The sequence below is a fragment of the Balaenoptera ricei genome, chromosome 20 (assembly GCF_028023285.1).
Source record: "Balaenoptera ricei isolate mBalRic1 chromosome 20, mBalRic1.hap2, whole genome shotgun sequence".
Taxonomy (NCBI): Eukaryota; Metazoa; Chordata; class Mammalia; order Artiodactyla; family Balaenopteridae; genus Balaenoptera; species Balaenoptera ricei.
The window spans coordinates 45,288,834-45,304,683 of record NC_082658.1 but is presented as its reverse complement, the minus strand read 5'-3'; the positions used below and the strand labels follow the sequence as shown (position 1 = coordinate 45,304,683).

The window sequence follows — 15,850 nt, the reverse complement described above, 5'->3', positions numbered from 1 at the left end:
CTGCATTCGTACTCTTGCCCCTGGCCAGGCAGTTGGTAGGGGTGGGCCTGCTTGTCCCTGCCCAGCGTGGCTCACTGATTACCACTGACCCTGGGCCCATCAGGATGCTTACAAGTCGTAGTCCCTTTCACAGAGGAAGAAACCAAGGTACCGAGGAGTGAAATAAGTTGCCCACAAGCTAGTGAGTGGCAGAGCCAGGATTTAAACCAGACAGCGGGGAGCAGAGCCGACTCGCTCCCGGCCCAGCCACACTGTGGAGACGCCTGGCGCTCCCCACCCCCACCGGACGGCCAGACCCTCCGCGTCCCCCTCCCCCTACCTCCCCCCCTTCCCCTCCCCCCCCCCCCACGGCCCGGCCTCCGCGGGGGCGCGGGAACCGCCTGTCGGGTCGCTGAGCCACAGCCTCGCAGCTGCCCGGGCCTTCCGCGGCCCCAACCCCCGGCCGGCCCCGGGGGCCTGGCGGTGACGGCGGCGCCTGGTAGCGGGGGATTTGGATGCTCGGCCGGCGGCTCCCCCGCCCGCACCACCTCCGGGGGTTTGGCCGCCGGGACTTATCTCGGTGCCTTCCCGGCATGCCCCGCTCGCAGGCGGCCGCCAGTCCCGCGCCCGGACTTTGCCATCGCGGGGGGCCCGGCCGCGGGAGCGCCCCGCCTGCGTCCCGGAGCCGCAGCCTCAGGTGGGTGAGCCCGGCGCGCCGCGGAGCTGGGGACCGGGGCTCCCCGCGGGCCGCCCCCCGGCAGCCCCTTTGGAGCCGGGTGCGCGGGGCGGGCGGGGGGTGCGGGAGAGGAGGGGGAGGGGAGCCCGGCGCCCGCGAGGGGGGGAGAGGCGGAGCTGCGCGCCCCGGAGCCATCGAGCCCCGCGTGGCGCGCGCCGGGGCGCGTGGGGGTCCCTCCCTAGGTCCCGCGTGTGGCGTGGGTGTTCTGGGTGGCCGCGCAGGGGGAAGGAGGGGAGTCTTGGGTCCGTTTTATCCTTGTGGATTTAGAACCCGCTAGAGGGAAACAGAAAAACTCATCCTGAAACACACAGAGGAGAATACACAAAGAAAAAAGAAAACACACGAAGAAACACTCGTACAGACCGATCACGGAGGGAGACGGCAACAACTCACAGAAAAGCTCCTACACACTGAGGGAAACTCACCCGAAACGCACAGGAAGACAGGAAACAAAGCGGGTGGTCTTGGAGACCTGGGGCAGGGGGAGGGGAAGGGAAAGGGAAACACCGAGAAAGCAAGAGACGAGGGGAGGCGGAAAAGAGAAGGAGGGGTGGAGAGGAAAGCTGAGACAGGGAAAAATGAAGAGAGTGAGAAGTGAGAGGAGGAGAAAGGACAAAGGGCTAAAGGAGGTAGTCCTTTAGGAGGGATAGTATAGAGAAACACACCTAGAGAAACTGACGCAGGACCCCTCCCACCACAAACACAGAGATGCAGAGATGAAAAAGGTAGATCCCAACCTTCTTACCCTTGTGGGCAGGTGAGCATCACGTGGGAGAGCAGCTCTGTGAGTCCTCTGAGAAGGCTTCCTTGGCACTTTGAGCCAGTGAAGTCCCCCTGGAAAACTCCTACTCACCTTCAAAACCCAGCTCAGGCATCACCTGCCCTGGGAGGAAAGCTTTCCTAGAGAGTGTCATGTAAGCACTGGCACTCTGTTTTCTGTGTACTTCTGCATGTGACACAGGCACACGGAGTTGAAATGGTTTGTCTGCCTGTCTGCCTCTACCCCCAGCTCCCCAGGTTTTGGGGCCCATGTCTTATTTATCTCCAATCTCCAGAATCCAGTCCAGTGCTTGGTTCATAGTAAATGAACAATACATACTTATTGAATGATGATCAGGAGCATTTGGACCCTCCAAGACATAGAACATAGCATTAAATCCAAACAGAGAAGATGTACTGTTCTGGAGTCAGAGAGAATTCTAGGTCAAAGCACCCTTTTTTGCAGGTGGAGAAATTAAAGCCCAGAGAGGGGAGAAGACTTGCTCAAAAGGACACAAGTAGGAGACCTGCAATGAAATAACATTGTGAATACATGCTTCCCTGAGATGCCATTGTTCCTCCAGCCTATGAGTTTAAGATAGGTGTGAAAGAACGACCTAAATGAAAACAGGCAGTGAATAGGCAACGAACACTTTAATACCAGTTGTAAGTTTCCAATGCTGAAACTCACAATCGAAACTTTCCCCAGAATTTTTAGAATCCTCTTTCCTCCTTAGAAAGGACAAGGGAGGTGACCGTCCATCTCAGTTTGAGTGGATGGCTTTCTGCTTCCTGACTACGTAAACTTGGACAAATTACTTAACCTCTCTGGGCCTCAGTTTTCTCAACTGTAAAATGGGGATACTGATACCTACCTCATAGGATCGTTAGAAGAGTGAACACATACCAAGTGCCTGGCACAGAGTAGACCCTCAGGGACTACAGTCCCACCCTTCTTCTTAGGTGGGTGTTCTTTCATGCGCCTGGTGCAGATGTGAAAACAACAGTGCTAGTGAAAATGTTTCCTTTTGTCCCAGATTGAAAAGGCCATCCCCGTTTAATTGGGGAGCAAACGCTTTTAGTGAAGGAAAAGATCAAATTTGGGGCATGACCTAAAATGGGTCTTGGGGCTTCCCTGGTGGCGCAGTGGTTGAGAATCTGCCTGCTAGTGCAGGGGACACGGGTTCGAGCCCTGGTCTGGGAAGATCCCACATGCCGCGGAGCAAGTAGGCCCGTGAGCCACAATTGCTGAGCCTGCGTGTCTGGAGCTTGTGCTCCGCAACAAGAGAGGCCGCGATAGTGAGAGGCCCACGCACCGCGATGAAGAGTGGCCCCCGCTTGCCACAACTAGAGAAAGCCCTCACACAGAAACGAAGACCCAGCACAGCCATAAATAAATAAATTTTAAAAAAAAATTATAAAAAGAAATAAAATATAAAATAAAATGGGTCTTGATTCTGTTCAGGCCCTCAGGTCTCTACAGGTGACTTCGGGGAACCTAGCTGCCCTCCCCATCAACCTGCCAGCAGGGAAGACCCCCACCACCACACTACTTTTCGTTGCTTCTTTACCAGGCTGCTCTGCCCTTGTGTCTTTCCAGCTTCAGCCCATGCGGGGGATTGACCGGGACTGAGGGAGCCACCTGGAAGCATGGAGACCGTGGTGATTGTTGCCATAGGTGTGCTGGCCACCATCTTTCTGGCCTCGTTTGCAGCCTTGGTGGTGGTTTGCAGGCAGCGCTACTGCCGGCCTCGAGATCTCCTGCAGCGCTATGATTCCAAGTGAGTGGCCCAGGGAGGGGAAGGAGGAGAGAGGGGCTGTGCCCTGGGGCCCCGACAAAAGAAAAAGAAGTTTGGTGCTGGGCAACTGTCATTCAGCTTTTTATCTCTAAAATGGTACCCAAAGGCCGTCCTTCCCTATAAAGACCTCAGAGCTTAATAATGCTCCTTAAGCTCCCCCAACATCCTGAGCCATGTCGGACTCTGTCTCTGAACATGTTCACCTAGCACAAATCTATCCCAAACTTGGCCACCTCACTTAGCATTTGGACAGGCCAAATCCCTTTCCAGACAAACTCATAGGAACAGAAATCCAGTGCCCACATTCCAGCCACACATCTAAGCAACAGACACTTGGGGCTACGAAACCCCAGCATAGGATCGCCTCTCTCTCTGCTCGGATTTTTTCATGATGCTCTTCATGTGAAACATACTTTGTAAGCAAGATCCCGTTTTCAGTTTAGGGATATTTTAATTGATAGATCCCAAGGGACCCTGGCCACTAAACCCTTAGTTTCTCTTACCCCTCTATCTGAATCCTATCAGCATCTCTGTTGAGTGGTTAATAATTAGTAAATGACCATTTGTATGACCCAGGAAAGCTCTGCTGTGGCGTCTCATGTTTTCAAGAGCCCTGTTGTAAAGTAGGAGGTATTTTTACTTCTCCCGCTTCTCTAGTATAACTAGGAGGGGATGGGCTCGTGCCGGTGGACCAAGGTCGCTCCCAGGAGTTGATTCTGCAGAACAAGTACAGGTCAGTTTGAGTATTAGGAACTTTAGCGTCTCCATGAAAGGTAGGTGTGGAGGGCAAATAAGTTACAAACGGATATTATTTTGTCCCAAGGGAGCAGCCCTGTCTAGTACATCTTTGTAATTCTTGTGGTTGTAGCCCTGCCTTTCTCTTGGTGGCGCATCTTGTTCTGTGTCACTTTTCTTGTGTTTTCGTGCCCCTACTTCCTTGACTCACTGTCTAGCCATGTGCCCTGCCCACAGTGCAGTCCCACTAGCCTCAGGTTTGGCTCCAGAACAAGTCCCTGCTTTAACTTACTCCCTTTATCCTCTTGGGCGGATATGTGGACCTCGATGAGGAGAGAGTCAGCAGCAGTCGCCCATCTTGAAACCACTTAGCTGGGCTTTCCTTCCAGGCCCATTGTGGACCTCATCGGCGCCATGGAGACCCAGTCTGAGCCCTCGGAGCTAGAACTGGATGATGTCGTCATCACCAACCCCCACATCGAGGCCATTCTGGAGAATGAAGACTGGATTGAAGATGCCTCGTAAGGCCTTGGGGACCATTTGCTCTCCTGCAGCCGCCTGGGGATGATGACCCAGGCTCCTGGGTGCCCTTGCGTGGCCTCCTTTTCCAGAGCCCTCGACTAAGCACCCAGGAGTGCTGTGCCACTTGCTTTTCTTTCCCCTGCCTTCACTGTGGAGGGAACTTAGAATATGACACCACGGTGTTTGTCCTTGCTCTCCCCATTTTGTAGACCTGAACACTGAGGCCCATAGATGTGTGGCAGAGTTGTTCTAAAGTCACCCTGATGTGCTTGGGTTATTCTTGGGGCGCCTGTGAATTTGACCCTCAGGCTCCAGGGATGCTGCCTTTGTCTCCGGTGTCCCTCGGAGATCCCTCCACCCACCAGGAGATGCTGTAGCTTGAGAAGAGTGTGCCGCTCCCTTTCCTGTCACTCAGCCGTTCATTCACTGGGCAGATGTTTACAGGTGTGATGTGCAGGCTCTGGGCCAGGTGCTGCAGCTATGGAACTGGTGGTGGAGGCAGAATTCTACTAAAATACAATATTTCAGAAATGATGGAGGGGGGTCTCTGTGCGCGGTGCAGCGGACACGCGGAGGAGGTGGCGTCTAGAGCTGCCTGGCCAGAGGTGGGGCTGGATTTCGTGAAGGCTTTCCCAGAGTGGGTGCCTTTTGTCCTGCGTCTTTTTCTGGCCACACCGTGCGGCGTGCGGAACTTCCCCCACCAGGGATCGAACTCGTGTCCCCTGCAGTGGAAGTGCGGAGTCTTAACCACTGGACCGCCCAGGCTGAGGATACCGGGAAGGATTCCCTGGGTGGAGGAAACAGTCTCAGAAGCTCAGAGCTCTAAAACAGCATGGTTGGGTGCGGGAGAGGAAAGGGAAAGACGGGACAGAAGGTGCCTCCTGGTTTAGCTCCTGGGCTTGTTCGTTTTATCGCTGAGGCACCCCTGTTCTCAGGTGGTGTCCAGCTGTGCCCACTGGTCAGAGCTGGATGAGGCACGGAGGTGGTCGCTGGAGGGAGGTGGGCCTCTCAGGAGGAGCACTGACAAATGCTTCTTGTCTCCCCAGGGGTCTCATGTCCCACTGCATTGCCATCTTGAAGGTAATACTCTGCGATTTCCCCAGGAGAATAAGGGGTGGCCACCAAAGCATCCATGTCTGCAGACTGTCCGAGGGGAAGGAACTTTGGGAAGAGCGCTGACCTGTGCAGGAGGCCTTTTGTAACATGCCTGACGGTTGGAGTTTCTACTGTTCACTTCTGCTCCCCCTGGATGGTCTGCTCTGCTTTAGAATTCTCAAGGCCCTTTCCACATGGTCCTCATACAGGCAGTCGCTAACCCCATTTTCACTGACCATGGAGAAAGCTGTGTGCAGAATAGAGACCATGTTTAGGGGGAGACGGGGCTTCTCAGCTTCTCCTGGGCACTTTCTTTCATGAACAGAGAGCTCAGCCCTCGACAGCAAGTTGAGTTCTGTATTGGGGCTTCTGCAGTTACTAGGAAGTTCCTCACCAGCCCTCTTTGACTGTGACGGTAGTCAGCCAAACGGGACAATCAGTGTTAAAAAAAAAAGCCAAACCGTGAGTACTTCAACCTGAAGGCAGACTTTTTTCTTCTAATGCCTGCAGCCTCCAGGACAGGGTGGAGAGTTGCATCCAATTTGCATTTGGGGAAATTTTTATAGTTTGGGTTAATTTTTATAGTTTCGGCATTTGGCTTTCAATTCTTGCCTCACGCTCTCCTACTTAATAGGATAATAATAATATTGAAATGTTTGGCCAATGGCAAATATCGTTCATTTCAGTAACCTGGCGAACCACACATTTCTCTCTCTGTCTAGCAATTATTCAAGATTTCAAAAAAGACAGCTTTAAGTGTCATTCAGTACAAAATATTAAAAAGTCTTTCATCCCACCTCTTCTTCAGCTGTTCTCTTGGGGGACAAAGAAGTGCCTGGTGGGACATTGTTGTCCCAGAGTCCAGGCTTATTATTGAATTCCAAGAAGCTGTTGGGGTATAGATGTGGTTATAGATGGAGATACAAGGGTCTAATGTCTAGAGCAATGACACCATATTACATCCCCCTTCTCCCAACCAGGATGTGTCCTGGCTCTGGGTTTTGTCCCCTGCCCTTGCCTATTGGAGGAGGGGGAATGAATGACAGCTGAGGTGTGGGTTAAATCAGCCAGAAGGTGTCTTATTGGATTGGACTCAGTGGTCCATCCTGAGAGCCTTAGATCAAAGGAGAGCCTCTCATCTTCCTCTTGGGATCCTGAGGCCCTTTTGCTTGGCCACATGCCCTTGAATCCCTGTGATGGGGCCTCGAGGGAAGGGCCTGGGCTCTCTCCTCGGTGGGCTGTTGGGCTTCTTTCTGCCTCTCTTTTCCAGCCCCAAGTATAAGGCAAGTGATGGAACTTCTTTGCCAGGGCCTGAAGCACATCCAGGTTCTGACATCGGGGAGGTGTGAAAGTGAGGAGCAAAGCTTTGGGGGCGGCCAGCATTGTTGGTGGATGATGAAAAAGGCCACGTGTCCTAGTCTTGCTGATTTCCTGCTTTTTTTTCCAAGGCCCTTTTATCATCATCTTGACAAACATGTGAAAATGCTACCCTAGAAAAGTGTTGAAATAAGTTCCACTTTTGGAGGATGTGCTTAAAGGGAAAAGTTGCCCTTTGTCCGGCCATAGTTCTGAGGGTGCCCGTGGAGATCTTTATCATTTTGGAAGACGAAGCTAGGAGGTGAAGGAATCGAGACAGAAAATAGGTTTTTGCCCTTAAGTGAGAAGGTGAAATTAGAGCACATGATTTTTCTTAGACAGATTATTTCGGCTCAGACTTCTCTAAGCCGAAACCCTGACCCTGATCTGAGGTTCCCACCCCTCTCTCCTCACCCGGCCGTGTCCTCGGGTTTGCCTCTTCCATCCCATTTCCTCTCATCTCTGTGTACTTTTCACTTCAATCTGTCCGTTAGGTTAGGGGACCCAGCTGTGAGATGGGGGGCGTGTTTGGCTTTGTGGGGTTGGCAGAAGCCCTCGGGGGGGCTGGGTCCCTCCTCATCACCTCTCTCCTCCCTGCTGCGGTAGATTTGTCACACTCTGACGGAAAAACTTGTTGCCATGACAATGGGCTCAGGGGCCAAGATGAAGACCTCAGCCAGTGTCAGTGACATCATCGTGGTGGCCAAGCGGATCAGCCCCAGGTGAGGTCCCCATACTCCTGGGGGAGGGGGAGGGGAGGGGCCGGCAGCTGGGATGGGGGAAAGACCAGGCTCTCCTGAGACACTCCAGGGGCAACTTGAGTGGTTTATGTCCTACAGATTCCCAGAGCACCCAGGAGGGTGTAGACGCTGGGAGGCTTTCAGGCTAAGGTGGTGTCAAACGGCTCCCCTCCCCTCCAGAGTGCCCCCTCCTGTAGGCTTTTTGGGAAATGCCAGCATATGACTAGTGCTGAGTGGCTCCTTCTTCCTGGGTCCCGTGCCAGCCAGGGCTGCTTTCCTTCCTTTTGCCACACCTTCTTCCTGGGCTCCGGGCCAGCAAGCACATTTCCCACTGGTGCCCACAGCCCTGTGTGCAGTGACCTCGTGGCTGGCGTCTGTACTGTAGACCAGCTCCCTGTCTCTGTGCTGTCACCCCCGGCCCCATCCAGGGCCCAGCCAGCAGCCTCCGGGACCGGGTGGGAGGTGAAGACATCATTCAGATCTCCCAAATTCCAGGTTGTCTGCAGAATACCATGTGGGAGGCAAGGAGCAGGATTGTAGTCAACAGCTCCACCCCCTCATTTGGGCTCGATCTTGTGAAGAAAATAAAGCCCTTCTCTTAGAGGGAAGGGTGGTACTAAGTTGGTGCTGCCATCTGGTGGCTGGCATGTGGATGTGCCTGAGTTGGGAGTTTTTCGAGTTCAGGATGTTTTCTTTATCAGCCTCGGAGTTCCAGGGGTCCTCGCTTTCCACGTTGCCGTGGCCTCAGGTAGATCACGAGGAACCAGCCCTTGGAGGGAACATGAAAGAATTGGTACACTTGAACTCTGTCTAGGGAGTTCAGTGAGTTGAGAACGTGGGAAGGAGATGATCCAGAAGAGTTCTTGGCTTTCTCTGGAGCTGCCCCGGGTGGGTGTGGCTACATGAGTGGGATCAGCCTAGGTCGGCCCTTGGCCTGAAGACCCTCCGACCCAGGCTCTGGGCAAGCACCAGACCTTCCTCTGGCCTCTCGTGATTGGTAGAGGCTGCATTGCTCATATCTGCTGGACCTTCCTCATGCTTCTTGTTACTTCTGAGAGCCATCCCAGGGGCCAGACGAATTCATGTGACCCCAGGTTACAAGGCAGCATCGCCAGGAGGGCTCGGAGGAGGAAAGAGATTGAGATTTCTGAGTCCCATTGAAGTCCTGGGTGGTCAGGATTAGCAATGGTGCTAGAGCCAGGGTGTGGCATCGCTCAGAGGGCAGACCTCACCTGGTGCTCACTGGCCCGTCCTACAGAGCACCTTGGATTGCTTCCAGAATGATCCCTGCCATAAATCAATCAGGGGCCTTGCTTTGTCTTTTTGCCCTCACACTTCTTTCTCCTTCGGGCTGCTTTTTGTCTCAACTGTTTTTCTTGCTCCATCTATTCCATATAGTGTGTTGATAACATGTTAGTTTCAAGAAGAGTGGCTTCAGCTGCAGGGCAGAGAAAGGGGCCGGCTAAGATGGGCACTGAGTGACCACACCTCTGTACTTCCGCACCAGCCCCTCAGTCCCGAGACAAGGACTTTCAAGGGCATCTGTTTTCAAGTGCCTTTGGGAATCAAACAATACATCGTTATTTTTTGCTTCTTGACTATCAGGTGGTCCAAGAGCAAGGATTTGGATGAAAACCTTGAACCAAGTAAATGAGGATGAATAGTAGCTCCTTCTAGAATTTGATTAAAAGAAAATTAACCATGAACTGTACCGTGTGCTAAAAGAAATCCAATGCAGTAGTTTGAACCCAAATTAAACTTGGAGGGTTTTTTTAGTGTTCTATATAACTACCTTTAACCATTTTTTAAAAATTAAATGTAAAAGTAATAAACACTTGTAAAAGTTAAAACGTTGCAGAAATAGAGTATCTGAAAAGTGAAGGACCCCCTAATTCCACCCCATCCTAATTCCTGGAGGTAATCCCTGTTGACTGGTGAGTATTCCTCCAGACTGCCCCTGCCCACTGCATTTCACAGCTTTTGTTTATTCATTTTTCCGCAAATGAGATCAATCAAACTTTACATATTGTTTGGCAATATGCTATTTTAATGTAGTAGTATATCTTTTTTTTTTTTTTAAATAAATTTATTTATTTATTTTTGACTGCATTGGATCTTCATTGCTGTGCACGGGATTTCTCTAGTTGCGGCGAGCCGGGGTTACTCTTCATTGTGGTGCGAGGGCTTCTCATTGCAGTGGTTTCTCTTGTTGCGGAGCATGCACTCTAGGTGTGTGGGCTTCAGTAGCTGTGGCACGCAGGCTCAGTAGTTGTGGCACATGGGCTTAGTTGCTCCGCGACATGTGGGATCTTTCCGGACCAGGGCTCGAACCCGTGTCCCCTGCATTGGCAGGCGGTTTCTTAACCACTGCGCCACCAGGGAAGCAAATGTAGTTGTATATCTTGAACATCATTCCAGATGTGCGAACTTGTACTTTTTAGATCACTGGAGCTAAAACAAAACCAGAAGAAATATTCGCTAAACTGAATCTTAAGTCTTTCTGTTTAAGTCCCTGTCTGAGAATGCAGTTAAAGTCCCTAAAGACTGGGTCTGGAACATCAAAAGAGAAGCATAGGGATAAGGAAAGAAAGGAAGGAGAAAAGGCCATAAGAAAAGCGAAATACTGAAAACCTTTTGCCTCCCCTCAGAGTGGACGATGTTGTGAAGTCAATGTACCCTCCGTTGGACCCGAAGCTCCTGGATGCCCGGTGAGAGGGGTGGAGTGGTCGTGTGTCTTTTCATGCTGGAGGCTCCCTGTGTTATCACGTCTGTGAGGTCGGCTGTTCAGGTTGTGGAGGAGAGAGCTGTGTTGGTGGGTTCCCAAGGCTGCCTGGGCTTTGGGTAATGGTCAGCCAACCAGCGAACGAAGCCTGGCTGGATGCTGGCGGCCAGGGCTCTTCCTGAAACCCCAGAGGAGGAAGAGCCAGTCTTAGATTTTGAATTTTTGTGATTAAACGTCCACCCAGGCCAAGTCCTATCTGCACCTTCCCTCCCTCCCACTTCCCCCTTAGCTGTCTCTGCTCTTTGGACGCCGGAAGCAGACATGCCTCAGCTGTGAGTGCCGCCCAGTGGGTCGCTGGTACGGGTGGTGGGCAGGAAATGAGAATGCAAGTGACAGGTCAGCTAAAGCTGTGTTCACCTTCCACAGGACGTACCCAGGAGCCCTTGTCTCATGATCCTCCCCTAATACGCAGAGTGTACTTAGGCTTTTGAGATTGTTATGTTCCTCTACGAGTTATAAACCCACTTAAAAAAAAAACATGTTCCTTTGTCTCTCAGATTTATATGACTGTTTCATAGGCCCACTGTGTAATAATTGCCAGACAGGCTGTGGGTCACAGCAATTCAGTTGGTCTCTCCGCCCCACTCCTATTACTGCCCAGCTGTGTTCATGGGCTAGTCATCTGCAATGCATTCCCAAATGCATCGTGCACACTCACTATATAGAAGATATTCTGCACTGAATCTTTCAATACTGAAAAGCCTCCTCCTCAATTTAGTTTGCAATTAAATTTTTTAGGATGCGGTAAACCAGCCCTGGCCCTCATTGATTCAGAATCATTAAGTGATGCCCAAGGTGGGGTATGAATATCCTGTCTTCAAGGGGGCAGCAGTTGGGGATGTGCTTATCCAATTGACTAGATCCAAATTGTCCCACAAAACCCTCTTCTGGGAGATGTTAATGTATGTGTCGCAGAAAGTGGGCTCCCAGTCTTAAATAAGTTAGTGAGACTCAGGGTATTACATTCTCCCCTTAGAGATTTACCACGTGCATCATCTGAGAAGGGCTTCAGTTACCTTTGTTTAACCCAGGCGTTCCCAACTTTCTTTGAGCCTCGAACCCTCTTTAAATTACATACTCAGCAACCTCCTAAGGAAGGGACTCCAGCTTGGGGAACACCAGTCTAGAGTCTATCCCTTTGGGCTTTGGGGCAAAGTCCCTTAGATCCTTCGGAACCTGATCCTGTTGTTTTTTCTAGGACAACTGCCCTGCTCCTGTCTGTCAGTCATCTGGTGCTGGTGACCAGGAACGCCTGCCACCTGACCGGGGGCCTGGATTGGATTGACCAGTCGTTGTCAGCTGCCGAGGAGCACTTGGAAGTCCTTCGAGAAGCAGCCCTGGCTTCGGAGCCAGATAAAGGTCTCCCAGGCCCTGAAGGCTTCCTGCAGGAGCAGTCGGCCATTTAGCGCCTACCAGCCCGCAGCTGGTCACAGGGCCAGCCTGCTGCCATGGCTGGCTGGCTCAGCTGTGCCTTCTACTTCTTCCTGTAGAGTTAGTTCTACACAGCTGGGGAGTCCAGCTGTGTGTGTGTAGTAAAGCAGTCGATGCCTCTGTTGTAGTTACAAATGGTGGCTGGTGAGTGGCAGTCTAATCCCACAGTTAGGGGAGATGACAGTCACCATCTGTACAGCAGAGCTTTGAAAACTGGAGGACTGTAAGCTTTATTTAGCTCACCTAGTGTTTTCAAGAAAATCCAGCCACCATCTAAGAATCAGGACGTTTCACATTAAATCAGAATGTCTGGTTTCTCTCGAACAATCAGAAGTTGAGGCAACTCTGATCTGCATTTTCCACAGAGGACAATCAATTGGAACTACGTAGGAGTTGCCTCTCTTGACAATACTTGTACTCTCTCACCTGGCCTGTTTCATTTATTTGTATTATCTTCCCGGTCCCTGAGGCATCTGGGTCCCTCCTTCTTTTTACAGGTTTGGGTTTGAAGGTGAGCAACGTAGAGTTGATCATTCCCTTTTTATCATTATGCCTGCAATTTTACCTAGCTACCACTAGGTGGAGAGTAAATGTATACTTAGCTTTCCCTCAATTGTGTGGTTGTTTAGTCAAATTCTGATGCACGGTGTGTGGCGGGACGTATTTGAGGACTGAGGGTGGAAGGAGAGAGGCTAAGAATCCCAAGGATGCCTTGTGTGTATGACTCAAAATAAGATATTCAGAGACCCTCCAGAGTTCAGGCAGAGGTGAAGATAACCACCATGAAGTATTGTTTCCACACTACCAATGACATCCATGAAAGATGGGTCCCCTTTCTTTTGGTATCTGCTTGTTTGGCAAGTGCTGAAAGATGAGGGGCATTTTTATGACTTGAGACCTTTGGGGGACCCAGAATCACAACTGTATAATCCAGACTGCATCCAAGTTCTATAATTTCCATCACAAGCATATAGGAACACCTGAAATACTTTTTTTCCGCCCAGGATCTCAGAGCCAACCTCACTCTTGGGAGAGGGCCCTGGCTTGGGGGCTGCCTTGGTTCATATCCTATGCTGTTAAGCATGTTTGGAGCTCTATGTCTGTTCCCATTTCATTTTCTGTGCCCTAATTCAAGTCAGCAAATCCCTCAGCCTGATTCTAGAGAACCAGGAACCCATGTTCCCAAGTCCAAGATTGGGGCCTTGTTTGTCATTGAGATGTGTCATCCATCCAATTTCATTCTCTCCTGAAAAGCAAGATGCTTCTCTCCAGCACAGTGCACACCAATTCCCACTTGGGGAGGTGGAGTCAGGAGAGGGAAGCTGGGGCTCAACTCTCATGGAAGGATAGAGGGATTCCTGAGGACAGGGGAGACACCTTACTGGATTGTCCACTCCCATCAGCCCTGAACACGTGCTAGGTAACTTTCCTGTCCTGCTGGTGAGCTGTGAATGGGCAGTGTCCACAGAGTCACTGTGACTTTTCTATCTGTGGCCTCCACCGATAGATATCCAGAGTCCTCCTGTTTTTGTCTTTTCCCCTCCCTTTCAATACCTGCTTTCATAAGCAGACTGGAAACCGCCATGCTAAGGTTGCAGTGGCTGCCATGGTTGTCAATGTCCCTGCATTTTAACCTGGACCAGAGCCCTAAGCCAGAGAGAGCCCTTAATCTCTCAAATACCATCCACAAGGTGTGGGGTTAGGGGTGGAGAAGTTTCCCAGCACCACCTCCCATCTCTGAACCCTGGCAAGTCCTGGCCCACCTACTTCCTCAAGCTCTGAGATGCTGCCCTTTTAGTAGTGAGAAGAGGTGGCTGAAGACCTTGGAAGTGTCTGCTAGGCTGCAGGATCTCTGATTCCACTGCTGTGTAGCCTTTCTTTTGTTTCCAGTGCAGGACAAATAAGAAGTCTCTGGATCAGGTTGGTGTTGGTGACTGATGGTTGAGGTGGAAGCACTGTCTTTGGGGTGGGACTCTTCTACCCCTTTGGGAGTTGGTTGAACTTGCCTCCTCATTTGGGAGGGACTGGTTGGCAAGCACTGGGGATCCAGCCAGGTATGGTTTCCCAGACGATGGACACATCCTGAGTCCCTAGTTCACTAGTGTCTGTGTATATTGTCATAGATCTTTTCTTGCATGATTTTCTTCCATGACCCCCACCCCCTCTTACCCTGGCGTAGGAGCATCGGACTCAAATTCTGAATGAAGAAGGAATTAGGGATAGGAATTGAGGGTGAAAAGAGCAAGGTCTTTGAAGTCAGACAGAATTAGATTCAGATTTGGGCCCAGTCATTGACTGTGTGAGCTTGGACAAGTTTCTTAACCTCTCTGGTCCTTAGCTCTCTCACCTGTAAAATCAAGGCTACTGCCTCATTGGGTTGGTATGTCAATCGCATGAAGCAGTGTATGTGAAATGTCCAATTGTGTGCCTGGTACTGATTAGCCAATGTTAATACTTCTCTCTCCAAAGTCCCCCGTGCCCTGATGCAGCTGATTGAGATGGTGTCACCCCAGTTACCATGGCTCTGTCTAAGCTCTGTTCATGAGCTCTGGAACCAAATAGCCAAAATTCTGGAATCACTGGCCCAACCTCGTGCCCGCCCCACCCCAAGTATGTTCACAACAGGAAGGCAATCAAAGCTCTTGGCCTCTTATCAGTGTTCCCAGGGTTGACTGCCTAAGCTTGCATTCCTCCAGAGCGCAGCCCAGAGTCTCCACCAGCTTGTGAAATCTCCCAGACAGAACACGTGTTCCTGGCATCCGACTTACCCTGGTGCTTACCCTGACCGCCACATTCCAGGAGTTCCTTCTCTTCAGAGACCCTTTCTACTCCGTGTGGCCACATGAGCCTGATCTTTAGAAAATGACTTACAGTTCAAAGCCCCTGAGTTGCGTTATGACCTTGGACACTTTGGGAAAGTGTCAAATGAAGAATTTCCATCTATTTCCTCCTCCTTCTGTCCTCCTCTCCCTCCCTTCTCTTCTTCTCCCTCCCTCCACCCTTCTCTCCCACAAACAAGTACTGTTTACTTAGGCGGAAGCATAGTGCTAGGTGCTGGGGATATGGAACCAAAGCCACAATACCTGGCCTTAAGAAGCAGAGACAAGTGAGCAGTTGATTGAAACATGACTGTGGCCAGTGCAATGAGGGAGGGATGCCTAGCCGGGGGCCCCTGAGCGGGCACGGGACAGGGAAGGGGCGGGGTCGGGACAGGGAAGGGGCGGGGTCGAGATAGGGAAGGGGCGGGGTCGAGATAGGGAAGAAACCTGGGAAGAGATGATGCCTGAGTGGAGAGTTGACAGAGTGTTATCGAGGTGTTCCAGGCAGACTGGACCACATGGGAAAGGTCCAGGGCCAAGAGAGCACACTCATTTGAGAACTGCAGGTGATGGGGAAGGGCTGGAGGGTGGGCTGTGAGGGTGGGGTTGGACAGGTTGGCAGATCATGGAGGGTCTTAGAGGTTATATTAGGGAGTTGAAGCTTTATCCTGAGCATAATGGGGACCCTGGAAAAGGTTTAACTGGGGAGTGATTTGGTCAGATTTGCAATTTAGAAAGAGTCATTTACTTCATACCCTATGACGTTAGACGTCAAGACCCATAAATGTGCCTGATGCCACTGAGCACGTGTTTTCTGCAGAGTCTGAGAGGCTCATGACTCAATCATGGTAGAAAGGCAGGGTGGAGGAAGAGGGAGGCTAGGCGTTAGAACAGAATGGGCCAGGGTAGTAGTGAGGTCGTGCTGGATCTCATCCTGGTAGGTAGTTACAGTGTCTTTGTATCAGAACTGCTGATGAGCAGTTTTGAGGATTTGCAGCGTCACTGGATCCTCCTTGCTGTCTCATTCTATCTGTATTTTATCATCCCCATTTTACAGATAAGGAAACCAAGGCCTAGAGAGACCAGTAACTTTCGTG

The 15,850-nt window shown here is 51.2% G+C and overlaps 1 protein-coding gene across 1 annotated transcript; it reads left to right on the top strand.

The window, feature by feature from the left end:
• The first annotated feature begins 371 nt into the window (after positions 1 to 371).
• On the top strand, positions 372 to 12,547 carry TMEM98 (transmembrane protein 98). Its single transcript, XM_059907613.1, has 7 exons — positions 372 to 676; positions 3,075 to 3,255; positions 4,398 to 4,529; positions 5,577 to 5,610; positions 7,588 to 7,703; positions 10,370 to 10,429; positions 11,702 to 12,547. Exons 2-7 carry the CDS (start codon positions 3,125 to 3,127, stop codon positions 11,907 to 11,909), a joined length of 681 nt encoding a protein of 226 aa, XP_059763596.1. The 5' UTR covers positions 372 to 676; positions 3,075 to 3,124; the 3' UTR covers positions 11,910 to 12,547.
• The last annotated feature ends 3,303 nt before the right edge of the window (positions 12,548 to 15,850 follow it).